At 42.7% G+C, this 19904-nt stretch overlaps 2 protein-coding genes across 2 annotated transcripts; one reads left to right on the forward strand and one right to left on the reverse strand.

Moving 5' to 3' along the window:
- Nucleotides 1-1255: 1255 nt before the first annotated feature.
- Nucleotides 1256-12834, reverse strand: LOC114599038 (cytochrome P450 4B1-like). The gene is made up of 12 exons (XM_077928755.1): nucleotides 12637-12834; nucleotides 10966-11107; nucleotides 10047-10091; nucleotides 9380-9507; nucleotides 8070-8200; nucleotides 6857-7008; nucleotides 5524-5630; nucleotides 5152-5342; nucleotides 4380-4513; nucleotides 3696-3760; nucleotides 2320-2402; nucleotides 1256-1989 (listed from the first exon to the last, which is right to left on the reverse strand). The coding sequence occupies exons 1-12, from the start codon at nucleotides 12832-12834 to the stop codon at nucleotides 1821-1823; spliced, it is 1545 nt and encodes a 514-aa protein (XP_077784881.1). The 3' UTR covers nucleotides 1256-1820.
- Nucleotides 12835-14135: 1301 nt separating this feature from the next.
- Nucleotides 14136-18644, forward strand: LOC144327800 (syncytin-2-like). The gene is made up of 2 exons (XM_077928756.1): nucleotides 14136-14615; nucleotides 16503-18644. The coding sequence occupies exon 2, from the start codon at nucleotides 17097-17099 to the stop codon at nucleotides 18540-18542; it is 1446 nt and encodes a 481-aa protein (XP_077784882.1). The 5' UTR covers nucleotides 14136-14615; nucleotides 16503-17096; the 3' UTR covers nucleotides 18543-18644.
- Nucleotides 18645-19904: the final 1260 nt, after the last annotated feature.

Consider the following 19904-nt stretch of genomic DNA (forward strand, 5'->3'; position numbering starts at 1 on the left):
TGGCTGGGGGGTCCTGGGAAACTCCTAAAACCCTTGATCAGTTTCTGCCTTGTCTGGAATAGCTGGATGGTTTTCAGAGCCATGCAGGTGAAGATCAATGCCACAGTCCAATAGAAAAACCGTGAGGGACTCTCAGGTAGCCAGGACCATAAGGCATTGATTACAATTTCCATTGCCAGCTGCTTGCTGCTTGCTTTGCTCCAGCATCTAGAATAAGTCCTGAAAACTTTTTGGCTTGCTTGGCTTTGCTCTGTGTGCTGTGTCAAAATATCAGATCAAATCCTGGTACTGCAGGAATCTGGGAACTGCTTAAACCTCCACCCATACACTCTAATAGTTCCACCTGCTGGGCACTGAATCTTCCCCTTTCCCCCACTTGGATCCAGATCACTGTTACTGGGAAATGTTTTAATTAACTGCATGCATCCCATCAGAAACTGAAGTCTTTATACCAGTAGCCTCAAATTCCCCAATAGGGATAGGGGACATATTTGATTCACTTTCCATTTAAATAAAAAATGACAAAATTCACAGCCTCTGAAACAATACAAGAACCGAAACAGACATACTTTGAAATTTGCCCTTTTCCAAATTTTACTGCGTAATTCTTCAGAATACACTGAGGCAAAGTGTGCATAAAAAATGCATGTATTAGTGAATATAACATACAACAATATATTTTATTTACGGACATTGCTTTGCAAAAATGTGCATATTAGGCAAAATTGCATACTTTTGTATGCTAGGAAAAATGGCACTAAAATGATGGATTTTCATGAGGACAGAGTGCCAAGCTTCAACATTCTTCCACCTTGGGTCCACAGATGATGTTTGCCCACAACTGTTGATGTGAGATCAGCAACAAGGAGAAAGTCCAAAAGATCAGGCTTTTCCCCGTACAATCCTTGGAACACAATAGTTATGACCTATATATTATAAAGTTGACTAATGCATACTTTGTTTTACTAAAAACAAACAAACCCCAAAGTATTCCTAGGTCTATAATATAAAACATATAAAAATTAAAATCCAGCCATATTAAGCCTTGATTTCTGAGTTTATATTGTAAATAACCAAAGCTCTGTAGTGGGCATGTTCAATAAGCACAGGAGAGTTTGCCATAAAATCACAGAAAGATAGCAAATAATTCATGGCAACTAAATACCCATTATCCCAAAACCCCATCTGCCAGGGGCAAATACTCACCTGGAGCTCATTGCCATGAGCTCATCCTACTCTCGAGTAGGACCCTGGCTGGCATGTTCTCTCCCTCCTGGTCAATCGTTCAGGAGCTTCAAAAGCTTTCTTCTGCCCTAACAATCACAGCGACTGATGCCAACAGACACCAGCACACTCAGGGATCCACAGAGTTTGTGCAGTCCGCGTAACAGAACTCAGTAGCTCAGCATTTGGATAATTTACGTTTATTTATATATAAACACATATGGAGCATTCTGACTTAGCTCCTTCCTCTTTCTCATCAGATAGCAAAGAGAAAAAACAATGGACAATCGTAACACAAACATCCTGTCTCCGTCACTTCCCACACTGTGGAGTCAAAACATACACCGTTATGTGATAGACAACAATCCCATGACTGCAATAATGGAGGTGGAATTCTAACAATTAACAGGGTCATATATAGGTTGGTCTCACATCAGCTGTTCTGTGGGAAGGGTCCTGAACACTTTTTAATATGTCACAACTATCTGCTGTGTTTTTAAAATGTGTAATTTACCTGTAAATCTTCTTAGAAAAATATTTATTGGCAGGAATTGAGAGTCCAGAAGCAAGCATTACTACTCTGGTAACAGCAGCCATCAGTGGAGAGCCTTCAGCTTCAGATATATCCCATTTATGGATCGGGTGACAATTTGGGGCATGGGAATCGGGAGGTTGGTAGGATCAGGCAAAAGCTCAAAGCGCAGGAGTGTCAATGCAAGAGCAATCTTCATCTCATTCATGGCAAACTGCTGTCCAATGCAGTTCCTGAGTAGAAGGAAGGGCAACATTCCATTACAAACAGAAGAGCATTCTGCACATGATCAAATCACGGCCTTTTCGGTTGTTGCTCCTTCACTTTTAGATTTCCCTTCCCAGAAATGAATGTCTGGCACCATCTTTGTTCTCCTTTGTATGCCCTACCCTTTTAAGCTTTTGAGTATATATTGTTTTATGCTGGCAGCTAATTCTGCTTTGCTGTGGACTCATTTACAATTTTATAAGCCTGGAACACAGTTGTGTCTTTCATGGAAGATTAATGTCAAAGTCTCCTTTTATGGAGGAAACAGTGCAAAATATAGGTGAGAAAATATTTACCTTGGCCCTGCAGAAAAAGGCAAGAAAGCATATGGGTGGCGATGCTTTGAATTCTCTGTGGAGAATCTTAGAGGATTAAACTCCTACAACAGAAAATAAGTCATGGAATTTTGGATTAGAATGGCAACAGATATAGTTGGAAAAGAGGGGAAAGGGGCATTCCCAAAAAAGAATACTGTTCTATACCCACTTACCAGGTCATAATGCCCATTGAGCTCCATGGGGCTTAGTTCTGTATAGGATTATAGGATTGCACTCTTAGCAATATGTTTTCCCCAGTGTAATCTGAAGGAAAATTCCTTCACATCTATAAATGCCTGGGCCAAATGAGACATGATGTTAATTGCATCAGTGTGCATGTTTTTAAAACTGTACCCAGTCACTGGGGTGTCTGACCAGCAACAGGCCTGCAGGGCTTGGGAGGGAAATGCTAACCTTTCCCCCCTGCTGTGGTGCTGATGTTGCTCCTGAAGTTGCTCTTTGAATGGAGAGGGAAGCCTACACAGATTTTGTAAGCAGCACTTTAGGGACTGGTGGGTGGGTGGTTTTTGGCAGAATACTTCCATAGCTCCTGATGTGGATTAGGAATGTTTTCTGGATTAGGATTCCACAGCAGCTTTGCCAATATATTTTGCAATGGTTTTCTTTTCGCAATAGATTTTTGCCATTTTGTAAGTGCTTAAGCAAGATTTTAAGAATCATAACTACATAACATGTAGCCTGTTCCTCTGCTTAATTAGTACAGTATCTTCCTCATACTGTTCTTATCCAATTCTGTAGAGGGACACAATAAGCTTGACATCAGAGTTGTGCAAAGATATATCCAAACATTTTTCTTTTTGCGAACAGCTGCTGGCAGGAAAGGGATTTGGATCAGAGTCATGGCACAGGGAGGAATTTGGTTCTACATGCACACACACGCACAGAAACACACACAGAGACACACACACTTTCACCAGCATCTCTCTCTCATGCACACACTCTAGACCTGGTAGTATCCACATAAGGAAATGCAGGCATCACTTGTGTTTATATGATTCTGCTCCACACCTAATATCATACCAGGGGGTAGATAGTTTAGTATTAGGCCATTGATATGGGGCAATGGACTAAATCAGCCTTTCTCACCTCCAAACTGGAATACGTCCGGATGCGTTTAGTAAGGTAAAACAAGCAAGAAACTGGTAAAACAAAACACTGGGATAAATCCACACATCTAGTCACACAGTGTTAGCGTGACAAACAATTGGCTTCTTTTCTTAAAGAAATTGTATGTGTCTATGGCAATTATTCCACCATCTTTCTCTCAAAACATGTCAACTTCTCTCAGTCTCACCAGAAAGGTCTTGCTTAGGCTTTTCTTCTTTTATTATTACCTCAGGATTTTCCCAAACCTCAGGATTTCTGTGAAGACCATAAATATCCAATATAGTTAGAAAGCCTGTGGGAAAAAAAGAGACACATAATCTAGTATCATTTCGTCACCAGTGATATTATGTAATGAGAATTAATTGCTATCCAGTGGCATTTACCAAAACATTCATTCTCAATAACTTGCTGCAAAGACAGGCAGATTTTCAGAGTTGTTGCACTGATAACCAGGATGATGCTGCACAGAGTATAGGAAGGCAGCTGGAAAGCATACGACTGTGCTTTCCTGGTCATGTAATATTTGTTTGTTTGCCCAAGGAATTCATTTAGGTGTAGGTGGGGCCTCAAGAGATCGTCCATCCAAGGCCTAGCAGCTCCTGAAAGTGTCCATCTGAACACAGGGGCTGTGCACCTCTGTGTAGGCATGCACACCTGTATGTGTCCTCCACATATTCCCTGTGTGCATGAATGTGAGTGTGTGCAAGCAAGATTGTGCGGTGGCCGCATCACAGTTGTCAGTAACCCCACAAGGTAGGCCAAGGGTGAATGTGGTCCAGAAAAGGTTAGAAACCCTTGATGGAAGTTAAAAGACAGTGGAATTGAGTAATGAAAACAGTGTAAGACTGAAGATGGAAGAGGAAGGGACGAGTTCAAAGGAAGTCTGCAGAAGAAAGAGAGGGAAAGCCTACCTTTTGGTAAGGTTCGTCCATCAGCAAAAGTCACATGAGAATCCACTTCTCGTGCTATAAGAGGTACTGGAGGATAAAGCCGAAGGCTCTCCTTAATGCACATGGTGCTGTATGTCATCTTTCCCAAGTCGTCCCTTAAAGATACAGCCCAAAATTGCCAGATTTAGGTCTCATAACCATTTATTAAGGGACGCGGGTGGTGCTGTGGTTGCCTTGGGCTTGCCAATCAGAAGATCGGTGGTTTGAATCCCCACCATGGGGTGAGCTCCCATTGCTCAGTCCCAGCTCCTGCTAGCAGTTCAAAAGCACACACAAAAGTGCAAGTAGATTAATAGGTACCACTCCGGTGGGAAGGTAAATGGCATTTCCGTGCGCTGCTCTGGCTTCGGAGTTCCGTTGTGCCAGAAGCAACTTAGTCATGCTGGCCACATGACCTGGAAAAACTGTCTGCAGACAAATGCCGGCTCCCTCGGCCTGTAAAGCGAGATGAGCGCCACAACCCCAGAGTCATCTGCAACTGGACTTAACTGTCAGGGGTCCTTTACCTTTACCTTTTACCTTTTTAACCATTTATTAAGATGTAGCAAATAGGGTTCGAGAACATAGGATTAGGCCAGTTTCCCTGGAACCTAAGGAACCTGAGACTTGTAGTCAGAGTACTCTGACCATAAAACACTCTGCAGTGCTGCTGTCCCATCATCTTCTCTTAATTTCTGAGAAACCCATAAAGCAGGAAATAAACATTTAAGGTTGAACAATAATTTAGTCTGACCATTGAATATCCTCCTGTCGCCCAAGAAGCTCCATGATCTCCTCTCTGCATCTCTGCTGATGTTCAGGGTTCTGGGCCATACAATAAAAGAGCCAAGAGATTCCACTAGCTGTGGTATCATGACCTTCGAACATGAATGTGTCCACTTCTGCACGTATGTCTTCATCTGACAATGGATTTCCATTTTCATCCTAACCGCACAGGGAACATAGTGTTTTATAGGATTGGTGAGAACCAATATTTAAAGTCCTCCAAGACCATCCTCCCTCTCCCAGCTCACATCAAACCTTTCAAAGAAGGCTGGTGATGGCTGGAAAAGCCCTTAGCAATATAGCATGGCAGGCATAGGTGCATTATTCCTACAATGTTCACCTTTGCGCAAAGAAGAATATCCAGGAAGTCCAAATGCCTCTTCTTCAGAATCTTTTCAAGCTCTTTCTCATTCTTGAGGGAATCCTTCCTCTCTCTTATTACCTTCTCTGCATTGAAAACATACAGTATGGACTGAATAAAGCTATATGCAAGAGGCAAGCAAATATATTTAGATTGTGTTTTGCTTGGGGTAACAAAGCTATATGCAAGAGGCAAGGAAATATATTTAGATTGTGTTTTGCTTGGGGTAACAAATACTTTTATTAGCTGAGCTCTGAAAAGGAAGCTTAGAGTGATCAGTTGCTTAAAGAGCTAAACAGTTTTCAGTCCAAATTTCAGTCCACAGTTGCGAGCCTTCCAAATGCTGGTTTCTGGGAACCACAGGAGGGGGAAGTTCTTTTGTGTTTAGGTTCTGCTTCCTAGTTTCCCACCGGCATCTAGTTGACCACTGTGAGAAAGGATGCTGCACTAGAATGGGCTATTGGCCTGATCCAGCAGGCTATTCCTATGTTCTTAGAGAGAGTTATCATGTTGGGATTAAAGCTTCACATAGGAGAAAGCTAAAAAGGAGAAGAAGTCCCAGGATATAGAGAAGATGAGAATCCAGATGCAAACTCTGCCCTTTCACCCCCCCCCCCAGGTTTCCTCAGGGTCTTTTGACCTCTTTGGACGTTTAACAATTCAGTAAAGGTTACATGATCTCCAAAAATCCAGGGAGAAATCCTGAACAGGAATGATGTGGGAAAAGGACAGTGAAATATTTCTCTGGGGACAGATAGAAATTATTGAATTGGCTGCATTCATGAAAATTCTGAGAAGTATAAGAAAGATATATTCATTATGTTAGACAATTGATCAGATTTTAGGGTTCCAGAAAGAGAATTCATGTTATTAGGAAGTATGAGAAGAATTGATAGGGAGGTAAATATAATGCCAAGATGCTGGTTGATTTCATTTATAAAATTTTACTTCTTATAAATAGAAAGTCCTTTCTCCTTATATAAATGATTGAGCACATAACTAGAGAAGAAGTTGAGTTGGAAAGGAGGAGGCAATTATGTGTTTTCTTAATTTTGCTTCAACCCTTTTCATTTCTAGTCTCTCTATTATAATAAGACCATTGTTAAATTTTATTTTTTTTAATCATCTTGCTTTTCAAGTGCATCATACCAACACTTACAATTTTTAATTTTCCTAATGGTACTGAAACAATATCTATTTTTTATTTTGAATTTTTTTATTAGGAAATAAAATTATATATTAGCTCAGAAGAAGAAGAGGAGGAGGGGGAGCAGGAAGAAAAAGTTGTTGCCAGGAAGTAAAAAATACATACCTGTGTGATGGTGGGCTATTTTGCAAGCTTTGTAAAACTGACGCCCTTTGGAGCTCAACCAGTAAATGAAATCATTGTGATGCAATGGTGTTTTCAGTCTCTGATAAGCCAGGAACCCGAGATCAAAAACAGTTTGAATATAGGAATTTTCTCTGTGGACAGTGAGAAATGGAAACCAATATAAACACAAAAAAACAAAAAACAAAGATTAGATGACTGTGTAAGAGCCAACAAGCTGATGATCAATCCAGATAAGTCTGAGGTACTGTTGGTGCGTGTTTCCCTAGACTAGATGGATTGTAATGGAGTGGGTGCGTAGTTTGGGGGTACTTCTGGCAGCCTTGGTGGCCTGTAGTGGCCTCAATCAGCTTTGGCTGGCAGCCCAGCTGCACTCCGATCTGGACAGCAATAGCCTTATTTCCATTGTCCATACTCTGGCTACCTCTATGTTCGATTATTGCAACACCTTATGTATAGGACTACCTCTGAAGACAGTTTCAGAAACTTCAGCTGGTGAATAATAATAATTTATAATTTATACCCCGCCCATCTGGCTGAGTTTTCCCAGCCAATCTGGGTGGCTCCCAATCAAGTGTTAAAAACAGTACAGCGTTACATATTAAAAACTTCCTTGAACAGGGCTGCCTTAAGATGTCTTCTGAATGTCAGGTAGTTCTTTATCTCTTTGACATCTGTTTGGCGGCCTTGAAGCTCACCAGGGTAACATGTTTTGAGCATATTAAACAAATTCTGGCCTGACTGCACTGGCTGCCGATTAGTTTCTGATTACCTGGTACCTTCCATGGTGAGCTAAGCCTGGCAGGACAGCTTACTCTATGGCCTTAACCCCTTTGTGCATTAATTAGACTTAAGCATGGTGGTTATATGAGGCTGGTTATCTCACAATAAGAGCAAACAAATTGGTCCAGGGGTTAGAGGAAGGAACCCAGGGTCATCCATTGAAGCTGACAGTTGGAAGATTCATCACAGACAAACGAAACTATTTCTTCGCACAGTTAAAGTATAGAATTTACTCCCCAAAGATGTAGTGATGTCCATCATCCTGAATGGCTTCCTTAACCATATGCAGATCGCAGAGGTGACTGCAATCTTGGGCTTGCTTCTCATGACACTCCTAGCGCATGACACAGAAAAGAAGGTCTGTATCTGTCTGGGACTCCCACCTTCTCTGAAATAGGGATTTTATACTGACCTGTCCGTTTCAGCATTTTTCTGGTAGCTGAAGGCACATTTCATAATAGTATCAAGAGTCATCAGACTGACATGTTCGAACATCTCCACTGATGCTGTGGGGTTGCTGAGTACCAGCTTTCCCCATACATCCTAATATTTTAGGAAAGGGAAAGAAATGAGAAGAGAGAAGTCTCCTGAATGATTAGATGATTCATTATTAGATACGATGTTGCATTTGTAGAACTCAGCAGGGAATAGGGGTTAAAGTAGGACTGGTTGGCTCTGCCTGTCATTAGCTCTGGCTCCACTTACTGATGGCCTCTTTGCCTTCTATCCTCCTAGTCCCAATGGGCATCAGTCACTACCGTCTGCTAAGCAGCTTCCTCCACTGCAGGGGTAGGCAACCTAAGGCCTGGGGGCCGGATGCAGCCCAATCGCCTTCTAAATCCAGCCCAGGGACGGTCCAGAAATCAGCATGTTTTTACATGAGTAGAATGTGTGCTTTTATTTAAAATGCATCTCTGGGTTCTTTGTGGGGCATAGGAATTCGGTCACCCCCCCAAAAAAAAATAGACTGGCCCACCACATGGTCTGAGGGACAATGGACCAGCTCACAGCTGAAAGAGGTTGCTGACCCCTGCTCTACTGGCTGGTAAGCGTATCTCAAGGACACACATAAAGCCTTTTGATTCAGGGGAGATGTGGAGAAGAATGAGGAAGCATCAGACAGACAGAGAGAGGGAGAGAGAGTTTGTGTGTCATAACTAGACATTGGGGGGAAATGTATTTGCTCCTGCAAAAGTCATTGCCTGCAACATAAAAGACTGCTCAACAAGCCTCATATTTTCACAGGTACTCCAGACTCAAACTTTTCAAAAGAACTTTGTGTTATGGAAGAGGAAGTAAACACGGTTTTGACATACAATTCTAGCTAATACAACACTGCACAATCCTTCAAAGTGATGCATTTAAATATTCCACAAAGAAAGCTGATGGTAGTCAGCATCTGTCTGTCCTGAAAATATGGATGAACTAATTAAGATAATATCAAGTGCCACAGGTTATGAAGGAATTTTAGAATTCGGTACTGCTGCAAACTCATTGCCTGAGACCCAAAGGGCTGCTCAACTAGTTTCACACTTCGATGGGGGCTTCTGACTCAAACTTTTCAAAAGATCTTTGTGGTATGTCAGAGGAGGTTTTCAGGTCAAAGAAAGAGTCTGCTCTGGCCCTCTGAGTCTGCTCAAAGCAAGACTGAGAACATGAAGGTGGATGAGCAACTTCTTAGACTGGAGCTGACCTCCTGAAAGTAGCAGTGGGGTTTCTTACCAGCATCTCCTTGACTGATTCTGCCATAAGAGTCACATAAGGCTTCAGAATATTGTAATGGAATCCGGGAGTCAGCAGTTTCCGGTGCTGCTGCCACTTTGGCCCATTCAGGACGAGAAGCCCCCTTCCTGCCAGGAAAAGGAAGGAAAATGAGGAACAGAAGCCCAATATAATGTTGTCTTTCTTAGGCACATACACCAGGGTCAGGGTCACATGGTAAATTATCCACCACAGATGACAGGGTTTACAGCACTATATTTGACCCATTGAAGTAGGCACTTAATTGCTGGAACAATTCAAGTTAAGAATCTATTTACCTACTAAAGGATTTCTGAAACATGGAATGCAGTGTGTATATTTCCTTATAACCCGAGAAGTCCATCTTCACAGACTCTATAAGGACTTTTGAGATTGTGGGGAAACATCCTATAGAGTCTGATTCCTGAGCAAAATGGGCAGAAATCAGTTGGCCAAAGGAATAAAGCTGGCACTGTAGCCTCCTGTAAGGCACCAGTGGGGAAGGCACCAGCTTAACAAATACTAGCAGCTTCCCATAGACCCAAAGGAAGTTTGAACTTTGTAAAGCTGAGAATATATGTATATGTTCGATGCAAGAATATCACATTAAATTCAGGAATACATGAAATTAGTGAGAGAAAATACATACCAATCCATGGAATTAGGAAGTCCTGTGTTATAAGAGGTTTAGGATCTGAATAGTGTAATAAATGAGATAAAATGAGTATAGCATGAGATGGTAAAAAACTATTTATGAGAACAAATTTAAATGTTTAATTTGCTGAATTGTACTCTGTTGCCTCAATCTAGGGGATTCCTATGCACACATCCAATGCACACTCCCACATCTTTGCACATGCAGATAAAGACAAACAACCTTTGCAGGCCCAGCTTACTCCAAGGTGTGCCCATTTCCCTGCCCAGCCTTGGGGACCCCAGCCATTTGTTGGGCAAATGGTTCTGTTTCCCCCAGTTTCCAAAATGAAATATACAGTTCTCTAATGTACCTGTTGAACTTTGTAGCCTGAAATGTTCCTTCTCTACCAATCTGATTTGACCATTAAAGACTTGGGTAGAACTAGAGCTGGGAGCTGGGAGTTCTTTGCCTGGGAGTGAAGGACTGATGGGAGTTGGAGTTCAAAACATCTTGAAGGCATCAGGTTGGGGTAGGTTGCTTTAGGATGCCCTTGAAATATGAATCACTTACATTTATATCTTGATAAAAGCAAAGAGCAGTGCAACTTACTGCATGAATAATGTTGAAAGCCTCCAGCATACAGTGGTACCTCGGGTTACATACGCTTCAGGTTACATACACTTCAGGCTACAGACTCCGCTAACCCAGAAATAATGCTTCAGGTTAAGAACTTTGCTTCAGGATATGAATGAAAATCTTGCTCCGGCGGCACAGCGGCAGCAGGAGGCCCCATTAGCTAAAGTGGTGCTTCAGGTTAAGAACAGTTTCAGGTTAAGAATGGACCTCCGGAATGAATTAAGTACTTAACCCGAAGTACCACTGTATTCATGTAACTGCACGATGAGAGGGACATAAGGTACAAATTTCTTACCGCCTCTGCTGTACACAGCCTTTGCATATTCAGGGTGGTTAATGGACAGGAAAGCCAAGAAATTTCCATACCAACGTGGATAACAGTGCGGGTACTTTTCTGTCCATGCAGCTGCGTTCAGGAATTCTTCCTCAGGTTTCATCTGTATCGGTAACCAATTTACCGATTGTAATTAAATGTTTAGTTCAGGATGAAAACAGATAATCAGGTAATGTAATAGTGTATAACTTTCAGCTGGGATGCATATGTAACAAAGGAATAATTCACCCACTTGGCTCAATCCTAAAGCCACAGTCTTTTTAAACTTGTTTCTTTCTATTCTGCATTGGCCTCCCCTTATCAATTTCATTTCAGACTCTCAGGTGTAGAAGAACACACACTGGTTGAGCATGAATAAGCCTTTGAACTATAAATGTTAAGGAGGGGGGGAAACAGCCACCAAAGAGTACATTTAGAAAAACATTTTTTCTTGTTGGAATAAATTGAAACATTACACACAAAATTATAATATAATATTTATGCCTGAATCTGTGACTCATTCTTCAACTTTAGGTAAAATTGGATAAGAGAAACAGGTCCATCACAAATGCAAACTGTTGCATGCCAAATATGGGAGTCAGGGAGTAGAGGTTGAATATGGAATTAGAGATCAGCATATTAGGGAGGCCACAATATGTGGCAATGCCCTGTTCAAAATTTCAGCACTCCAACAGGAAAACGAAATGGATATACATGTGAACAGAAGTCCACCTACACCTGTAATCATTAAAGTTGTGGCCTTCCCCCCTCCCAAATTGTTGTCTTGTCAAGTATGTTCCATTACACCATAGCCATTGCCTTCACACAGTAGGGGGGGCTATGACTAGGCCCACAATGGCCGTGTACGCTGCTCCTAGTGGGCGACAGTTGCAAGCCCTTGTTGTCGGTCCTCCATTCAGAAGGTGCCAGGAGTTACGTCCCAGTGACTAGCCAATGTAGATTCCTTGACCAAATCTAAAGTTCCAACTGTCCAATCATGTGCAGCCAGTGAGTGGAGCCCAGTCTGCTGAACCAGCACAGCCGTACCCAAGCCTTGCAGATGCCAGCAGACTGAATGACAATATTAATGAAGCAGCACATTTGATAGAAAATATCCTTTCAGAATGTGACATGAAGCTGAGAAAACACTTGGCTGGATTCCTGTTATCACACAATATGAATTGGAACTGATGCTCAAGAAAGTAATTATTCTGTGTCACATCATAAAGTTTAAATCCACTGATTTCATCTATCTTTCTGTGTTCCTGATGTAGTCTTTGCATGCCAAGAACAACAAAAACCAGATTTATCCCTGTTTATGGTTAGTCCTGCAACACTTCCCTAGTTTCTCAATAGCTTTGATAGTGTGGTAATAGCTTCACTTGTGGGTTTAAGAAAACAGCTATATCAGCAGTTAATAAGCTAATGCCATGAGTATGTTGCACAATCTGTGTATGATCCTTTTAACTTCATTTACCAATGAACTACACCAAATAAAGTTTCTTAGTTTCATAATGATTGCCTTACAGTTTAGGCACAACTGGATGGTGACTGGTAACACAACATTCAGTCAATTTTCAGTTCCTTATTGAGAAACACAGTTTTGCAAAGAGAGACCCAACATCTCACCAGGAAAATCAGAGATTCCCTTACCATGTGGATATGGCCATACAGCCAGTGGCTGGGAGGTCCTGGGAAACTCCTGAAACCCTTGATCAGTTTCTGCCTTGTCTGAAATAGCTGGATGGCTTTCAGAGCGACGCAGATGAAGATCAATGCCACAGTCCAATAGAAAAACTGAGAGGGACTCGCCGGTAGCCAGGACCACACGAGATTGATGATAATTTCCATATCCAGCTGCCTGCTGCTAGCTTTGCTCAAGTAACTAGAATATGTCCTCAAAAGGTTTGCTGTTTTGCCGGCTTTGTCTTGTGAGCTGCATCAAATTACTAAAACAACTTTGTGGCAGGTGTTGCTGCAGGAATCTGGGAACTGTTTAAACCTCCACCCACACACTCTCATTAGTTTCACCCACTGGGTGCTGAATCCTCCCCTTTTCCACACTTCAGAGCTGGACCAGATCACAGTTATTGGGAAATGTTGTTTTAATTAACTGCATGCATGGTAATAATGTACTTTATCAATGGAAGTATTGGTACACCCAGAATTCACTGATAGTCAAAGAAGATATCACAGTGATTTCAAGGAGGACTAATATAGAGAAGGGCATTTGATAGGAAAGAAAATATTCTTTCGGTTTTACGTTTGCCTCTTATTTTGTGCAGTGTTTCTACTGAGCAATAGCAACTGCTTCCAGTTTGAATAAATGTTGTCAGCCAACCCCTGCTTGAGTTGGGCTTCCCTCATCATCGGCATGGACTGAATCCTATACTTCTGGAAAAGGGTCTATCAAGCCAGAGGCATCCCATGAACCAGTCTCTCCTCAGGAACTCCAAATCCAAATAACTTTATTGTACTAGCCATTGGCCATGACAAATCTGAAACAAAAATAAATTCCAGCAAAAGGGGTGTTGCGCCACAAATAATAATCTCTATATCTCAGCATCTCCCTTACAGTTCACTGCTATATCATCCAGTGTCTTATTTCTGATCTTTTTGGCCACCAGAGCCAAAAGGGTGACTTTATGAATCACTGAAGCATTTACATTGCTAAGAAACCATAGGACCTTCTCTGGTGGGGAGAGACAGCTTTCCTGTATGGACGGCAAGGTGAGGAATCACCTCCTGGGTCCAATGTATAGTGGGCAATACAGTCGTACCTTGGAAGTTGAATGGAATCCATTCTGGAAGTCCGTTCCACTTCCAAAATGTGCAAAAACAAAAGTGTGGCTTCTGATTAGCTGCAGGAAGCTCTTGTAGCCAATCAGAAGCTGCAGAAGCCCCACTGGACGTTCTGAGGCATCTGAATATAGACTGCATTTTTAATCAAGGCTTATATTGGCTTATATTTTGATCAGATACCTGTATTCTTAAAATGAGCTTAAAAACCATCTGGTTTGTAGGGAATAGGGAAAGAGGGGCCAAAGGTTATCTGGTAATTAAGGTGCCTTGTAGAGGTTAATGGCTACTTGTTTGCCATTTATAAATAGAAGAAAATATAGCTCTCTGTCTCCCATAAAAGGTAGTAGGAAATGGGTGTATCTTTTGTGATTGGATATAGCAGGCAGCCAATAGGAATTTCAACCAGGCTGATTGGACAGATGCAGCCAAAGGAGGAGCAAGGGTGCTGGGCTGAGGGAATATAAGTGCTGGCCATAATGGCAGGAGGCCAGGCCAGAGCTTGGTAACCATATACCACTGTGCCTCTCATTTATTTGTCTGACAAATAAATTATTATTTTAATTTCTCTATTGCTGCGTTGAATATTTCATTCCAGCTAAGCGTTAACCACAAGCAGGGTGCTACATTTTATGGTGCGCCTGTGACTCGGATAAGTGGTCTGCTGGAACGCAGCCCCTTCGCCCTATTGGACAGGGTACAAGAGAGAAGACAACTGATTGCCTACCCAGCGCGCATGGGAAAATTTTTCCCAGGGGAACGCAGCAGTCTCGTCTGTCTGATACCCTGCTCACTGGCGGCGACGGACCGGGGGGAAACGGAACCAACCAAGGGTAAGTGCACAAAGGGATTTTTGGCCCTCCAATTAATTGGGAGGAAGAGAAGTCTTGATCAAACTTCTGCGTCTCAGTAAGTGGGAACTGAGTACGCTAGGTGGTTGGGTATATCAGATGGTGGTCTGGTGGGGGAAAAGGGAAGAATGGGAGGTAGAGTGTGGTGAAGTATCTTGCGCATTGTATGTGTGAGAAAGTACAGAGCAATCTGTAGCTGACCTGAGTGTGGAGTGGGTAGTACTTCGGTTCCCAGTGAGGCGACTCCATCTGGGCAAGAAACCCCACGAAGCGTGTGTGTGAGTGACTGAGTGGATACTTCACAGGGCCATACAATGGGAGTTGGGGGTTCAAAGGGGGGAAATACACCTCTTGAATGTATGTTAAATAATTTTAAGAAAGCCTTCTCAGGGGCATATGGAGTCAAAATGACGCCAGAGCGCTTGAGAACGTTATGTGAATTAGAGTGGCCAAAACAAAATACTGGATGGCCATCTCAGGGAACTTTTGATATAAATTTAGTAAGCAAACTTTGGTCTAACATCACCAAAGAAACTGGAGGGTGCCCAGAACAATTTTCATATATAGATTCCTGGCTGAGCACATTAAATAAAAATCCTCCATGGATAAGGGAATGCAAAGTCCAACGATGCAAATTATTGGCTGTAAAAGCCGAAGCTAGGAAAGGAATCTTGCCAAATAAACTCAAACCCATTTTTGAGGGACCAGAGGAAGAGGTGCTTCCACCTCCACCCTATGCTCCACATCGAAGGGAGCCTAATCCAAACCCTCCACCAGTTGTAACCCCAAGGCAAGAAAGTGGAACGAATAATGGGGGTAGAGACACAGAACTTGACTCCTTGATAGATTATGATAAATATCTTCAGGAGGCATTGGAGTCCTATAATGAAGCCCAAGCAGAAGTGGTTATTCCATCTGTGAGTCCCAGTAGAACTCCATCTACAGTCTCTTTTAGTGGAACAACTGATTGCCTACCCCAAACCCCTGTACATCCAAGTCCTAGAGAATTATTACAGAAGTTACAGGGAGACCTTAATCGGTCAGCAAGCAATACAGCCAGGCGTATTAAGCTGCTAAAAGAACGCCTTGGGACAAATACCATCCCCTATGATTTGAGGCCCCTAGAGCAAAGTGAAGAGAAAGGTCATGTAGTAGCCCCTCTCAGAAGAGTATTTGATGCACTTGAGGAGCCTGTGCTGGTTAATGGGCAACCTGGACCACGGCCACCTCGAACTTCGACCCTGCAATATATTCCATTCACAACTACGGATCTGATGAATTGGAAAACACACACCCCATCTTTTGCAGAAAAACCTCAGGCTATGATGGACTTGGTGACCTCAATAGTAAATACTCATAGTCCTACTTGGACAGATTGTCGCCAGCTCCTGAATACTCTCTTCACCACTGAGGAAAGGAGAGACATAATTGAAAAGGCACAGATATATTTGCGTGAGCAGGCCAGAGTGGGAAATATTTATAATATTGACCGTCATCTCCAGGACAATTTTCCCTTGGAAGATCCTAATTGGGATCCAAACAATGCAATTCACCTGGCCAGGCTTACCACCTACCGCCAGACGCTTGTGAAAGGTATCTGCAGGGCATGCCAGAAGCCCACTAATATGTCTAAAGTCTCAGGAGGGTAGATGTGTTACCCATAGCACTGTTTCGTGTTCGGTGCGCACCCACAAAAAGACTTAAGTTGTCACCTTTTGAGCTCCTGTATGGGAGGCCGCCCTCCTTTGTTCAGGATATTCCAGCTGACCTCAAACAAATAGGAGACCATGTGACACAGGGACAAGTGCAATCTCTCCCGTGTTTTTGTCTCTCTCTCGTGTTTGTTTGCTTGTTTTTTTATCTTAACAGGTGGGCCCTCAAGCACACGCCGTGCAGCATTGCCGTGCCGATTCATCAGCTCCAGGCTGGCATAGCATATGGGTGAAAGAGTGGAAACGTGATCCACTTGCACCTAAGTGGCGTGGACCTTACACCGTCTTGCTCTCTACTCCAACAGCGGTGAAGGTAGCTGAGGTGACCCCCTGGATTCATCACTCTCGTTTGAAGAAGTCTGAAGGCAGTTGGACGTGCAAAGGTGACCCCTCTAATCCTTTAAAACTGACTCTCTCCAAAAACCCCTGTATCTAGCCCTACCGGGAACGGGCTAGGTCACGGGCAACATTAGACGACCGGCCTGCTGCAGCCACAACCTGGAAGCTGGCTGACCTGCGCACGCCTGAAGCTTGAGGAGCATCTGAACCAGTGATTGTGAAAGGGAAGATTCTCTTATACAATTGATTGACTGCCCCCCCCCTTGTGGAACAATTATCAGAGATATTACTCATTGGGGATCCTCGGGATATATGTTTTGGTCTTGGTGGTTCCCCATTTCTGTCACTGGGGGAATTATATTGGGACTAATATTTATTTGCTATCACAATAAGGTAATCTTTTGTGGAAGGAATGCATATGCTAGACATCAACATGATTTTATTATTAATCCTGATCCCTTGGGAAGGGGAAGGGTCCTTGAATCTGACCAAATTTGCTAAATATGGATTCAGCCATGACCACAATATGTGGGTAGGTTTAGCTGAAATGGTAGCCAATGTTGCAAATAGGACCAATTGCCTTGTTTGCTCTCTTGGGCCAGATGATTCAGAGGGAGGTATGCCCTTATTACCGATACCATTAGATGCCATTGGTATGGTAAGCGAAATGCCACACCAAACAGAAATACAGAATTTCCCCGGATGGAACTCAACTAAACCATTACGAGTTATACCTGTACAAGGGGAATTCTGTGTACATAAATCATCAGATGCAGCTGATTCTACCATGATAGGCTCTTCTCATTGTCACTATACTTGGGATTATATTAAGAATAGTCATACCTGGGCACACGGTACTACCTATCGAACTCGGAATACCTTGCCCTGTGCACCTCCTTTTATTCATGCATGGAAAGCGGTATGGAACATAACTGTGACAGAAAAAGGCAATCTAACATACTGCACTGTGAACTCTCTACCTCTTTTGATATTTCGCCTTCTGTACTCCACGTACCAAAAACCTCAGACCCGATGGTTGTGGTGGATATGTGGAGAATGGGCATACAAGAAACTCCCTTCCAAATGGAGTGGGACTTGTTTCCTGGGATGGGTATTACCACCAATGTGGATTATGCCCACTAGTTCGGCCAAGCGAACACGAAGGAATGCTGATATTTCTCGTATAGCAGGAGGAAGTACCCAAAGTTGGAGCGGTACTGATGATTGGCCGCCAGAGCGCATTATAGCCTATTATGATCCTGCCTCCTGGAATCCTGGTGAGCTCATACAAGGGGCACGGGATCCTATTTATAATCTAAACAGAATAATTCGATTGCAAGCAGTAGTGGAACTTGTAACCAATGCAACGGCCCAGAGTTTGAGACTTATTGCACAACAGTTGGATGAAAGTAGAGCCGCCATTATGCAGCTGAAAATGGGAATGGATTATGTACTTGCCAGGCAGGGAGGCCTATGTGGAGTCTTGAACTTGACAGGGAATGCCTGTTGCTTTAACATTTCTGATAATGGTGAGGCAATCCGTGTGTTGGCTACAAAGATGGAGAATATAGCACATGTACCAGTACAAACATGGGAAGGATGGGATATGGGATGGCTCACCAATTGGTTACCTAATGTCACAGGACTCAAAGGGATACTATTGTCTTGCTTGTTTTTCTTGACAGTAGTGGTAATGGTTTTATGTATGATGCCATGTATCATTTCATGTTTTAGAAGTACAATTAGCAAGATGGTTTCAAATGAAACTCTACCTCATATCATGGCCCTATACAGAGCTTTACCTCAGGAATATGATGAAGGTCAAGCTATCAAGGACACTTGGTATGAAGGTCCTTGAGCTTGAAAGGGGGGAATGAGGCATCTGAATATAGACTGCATTTTTAATCAAGGCTTATATTGGCTTATATTTTGATCAGATACCTGTATTCTTAAAATGAGCTTAAAAACCATCTGGTTTGTAGGGAATAGGGAAAGAGGGGCCAAAGGTTATCTGGTAATTAAGGTGCCTTGTAGAGGTTAATGGCTACTTGTTTGCCATTTATAAATAGAAGAAAATATAGCTCTCTGTCTCCCATAAAAGGTAGTAGGAAATGGGTGTATCTTTTGTGATTGGATATAGCAGGCAGCCAATAGGAATTTCAACCAGGCTGATTGGACAGATGCAGCCAAAGGAGGAGCAAGGGTGCTGGGCTGAGGGAATATAAGTGCTGGCCATAATGGCAGGAGGCCAGGCCAGAGCTTGGTAACCATATACCACTGTGCCTCTCATTTATTTGTCTGACAAATAAATTATTATTTTAATTTCTCTATTGCTGCGTTGAATATTTCATTCCAGCTAAGCGTTAACCACAAGCAGGGTGCTACAGTTCCACTTCCAAAAATAGTTTGTAAACCGGAACAGTCACTTCCGGGTTTGTGATGTTCGGGAGCCAAAGCATTCAGGAACTAAGCTGCTCGACTTCCAAGATACGACTGTCCAGTAAATCTTCCACTTGCAGTTGCCCACATATACAGAGTGTGTCTTCGTATGGTACCCTGTTAAATCATCCATCTGGGATGACGGAGGGCATAGCTTGAAAACGCAGCTCAAGAAAAGCAAATCTTAGTGAGTCTGGCTGGAGATTTGACAGGTAACTGGCTCTAAAATGGACTGTTTTTAGAAGAGGGAACCAAGTAGAGCATCTAGAGCAGGGGTTGTCAACCTGGTCCCTACCGCCCATTGCACTAGTGGGTGTTTCAGGATTCTAGGTGGGCGGTTGGGGGTTCTACGGCACAAGCTGAATCCTCCTTCCATCAAGCACTGGTGGGTGGTAAGGAAATTTCACCATCAAGAAAGATGCATTCGTGGGTGGTAGGCATAAAAAGCTTGACTACCTCTGATTTAGAGGATTTGATCGCTCGCAAATCACGTAGTGATTCTATCCAGTAGCACCATTCCTTAATTGGCGTTTGTCTGTGGATATAATCTCCTCTATTTTATAGAAATGATAAGAGTTCAAATAGCATTGGATGTTCAAGAACTGAAGTCTTTATACTGGTAGCCACAAATCCCCCAATACTGATAGGGGACATAATTTCCATTTAATGAAAAACTGAAACAATTCACAGTTTCTAAAATCATACCAAAACCGTCCCCAGATGATGTTGAATCACAACTCCCATAATCTCCCACCATCTTAGTCAATGGTCAAGGATGGTG

The sequence above is a fragment of the Podarcis muralis genome, chromosome 5 (assembly GCF_964188315.1).
Source record: "Podarcis muralis chromosome 5, rPodMur119.hap1.1, whole genome shotgun sequence".
Taxonomy (NCBI): domain Eukaryota; kingdom Metazoa; phylum Chordata; class Lepidosauria; order Squamata; family Lacertidae; genus Podarcis; species Podarcis muralis.

Excerpts from the sequence above, each read along its gene's own strand:
- LOC114599038 (XM_077928755.1), bottom strand. The coding sequence starts at position 12,834 with ATGGAAATTATCATCAATCTCGTGTGGTCCTGGCTACCGGCGAGTCCC. Across the intron at positions 11,108-12,636 it reads TGTATGGCCATATCCACATG|ATGAAACCTGAGGAAGAATT; the intron begins GTAAGGGAATCT and ends TTACCGATACAG. Across the intron at positions 2,403-3,695 it reads AGGTTTGGGAAAATCCTGAG|GAGTTTAATCCTCTAAGATT; the intron begins GTAATAATAAAA and ends TTTCTGTTGTAG.
- LOC144327800 (XM_077928756.1), top strand. The coding sequence starts at position 17,097 with ATGCATATGCTAGACATCAACATGATTTTATTATTAATCCTGATCCCT.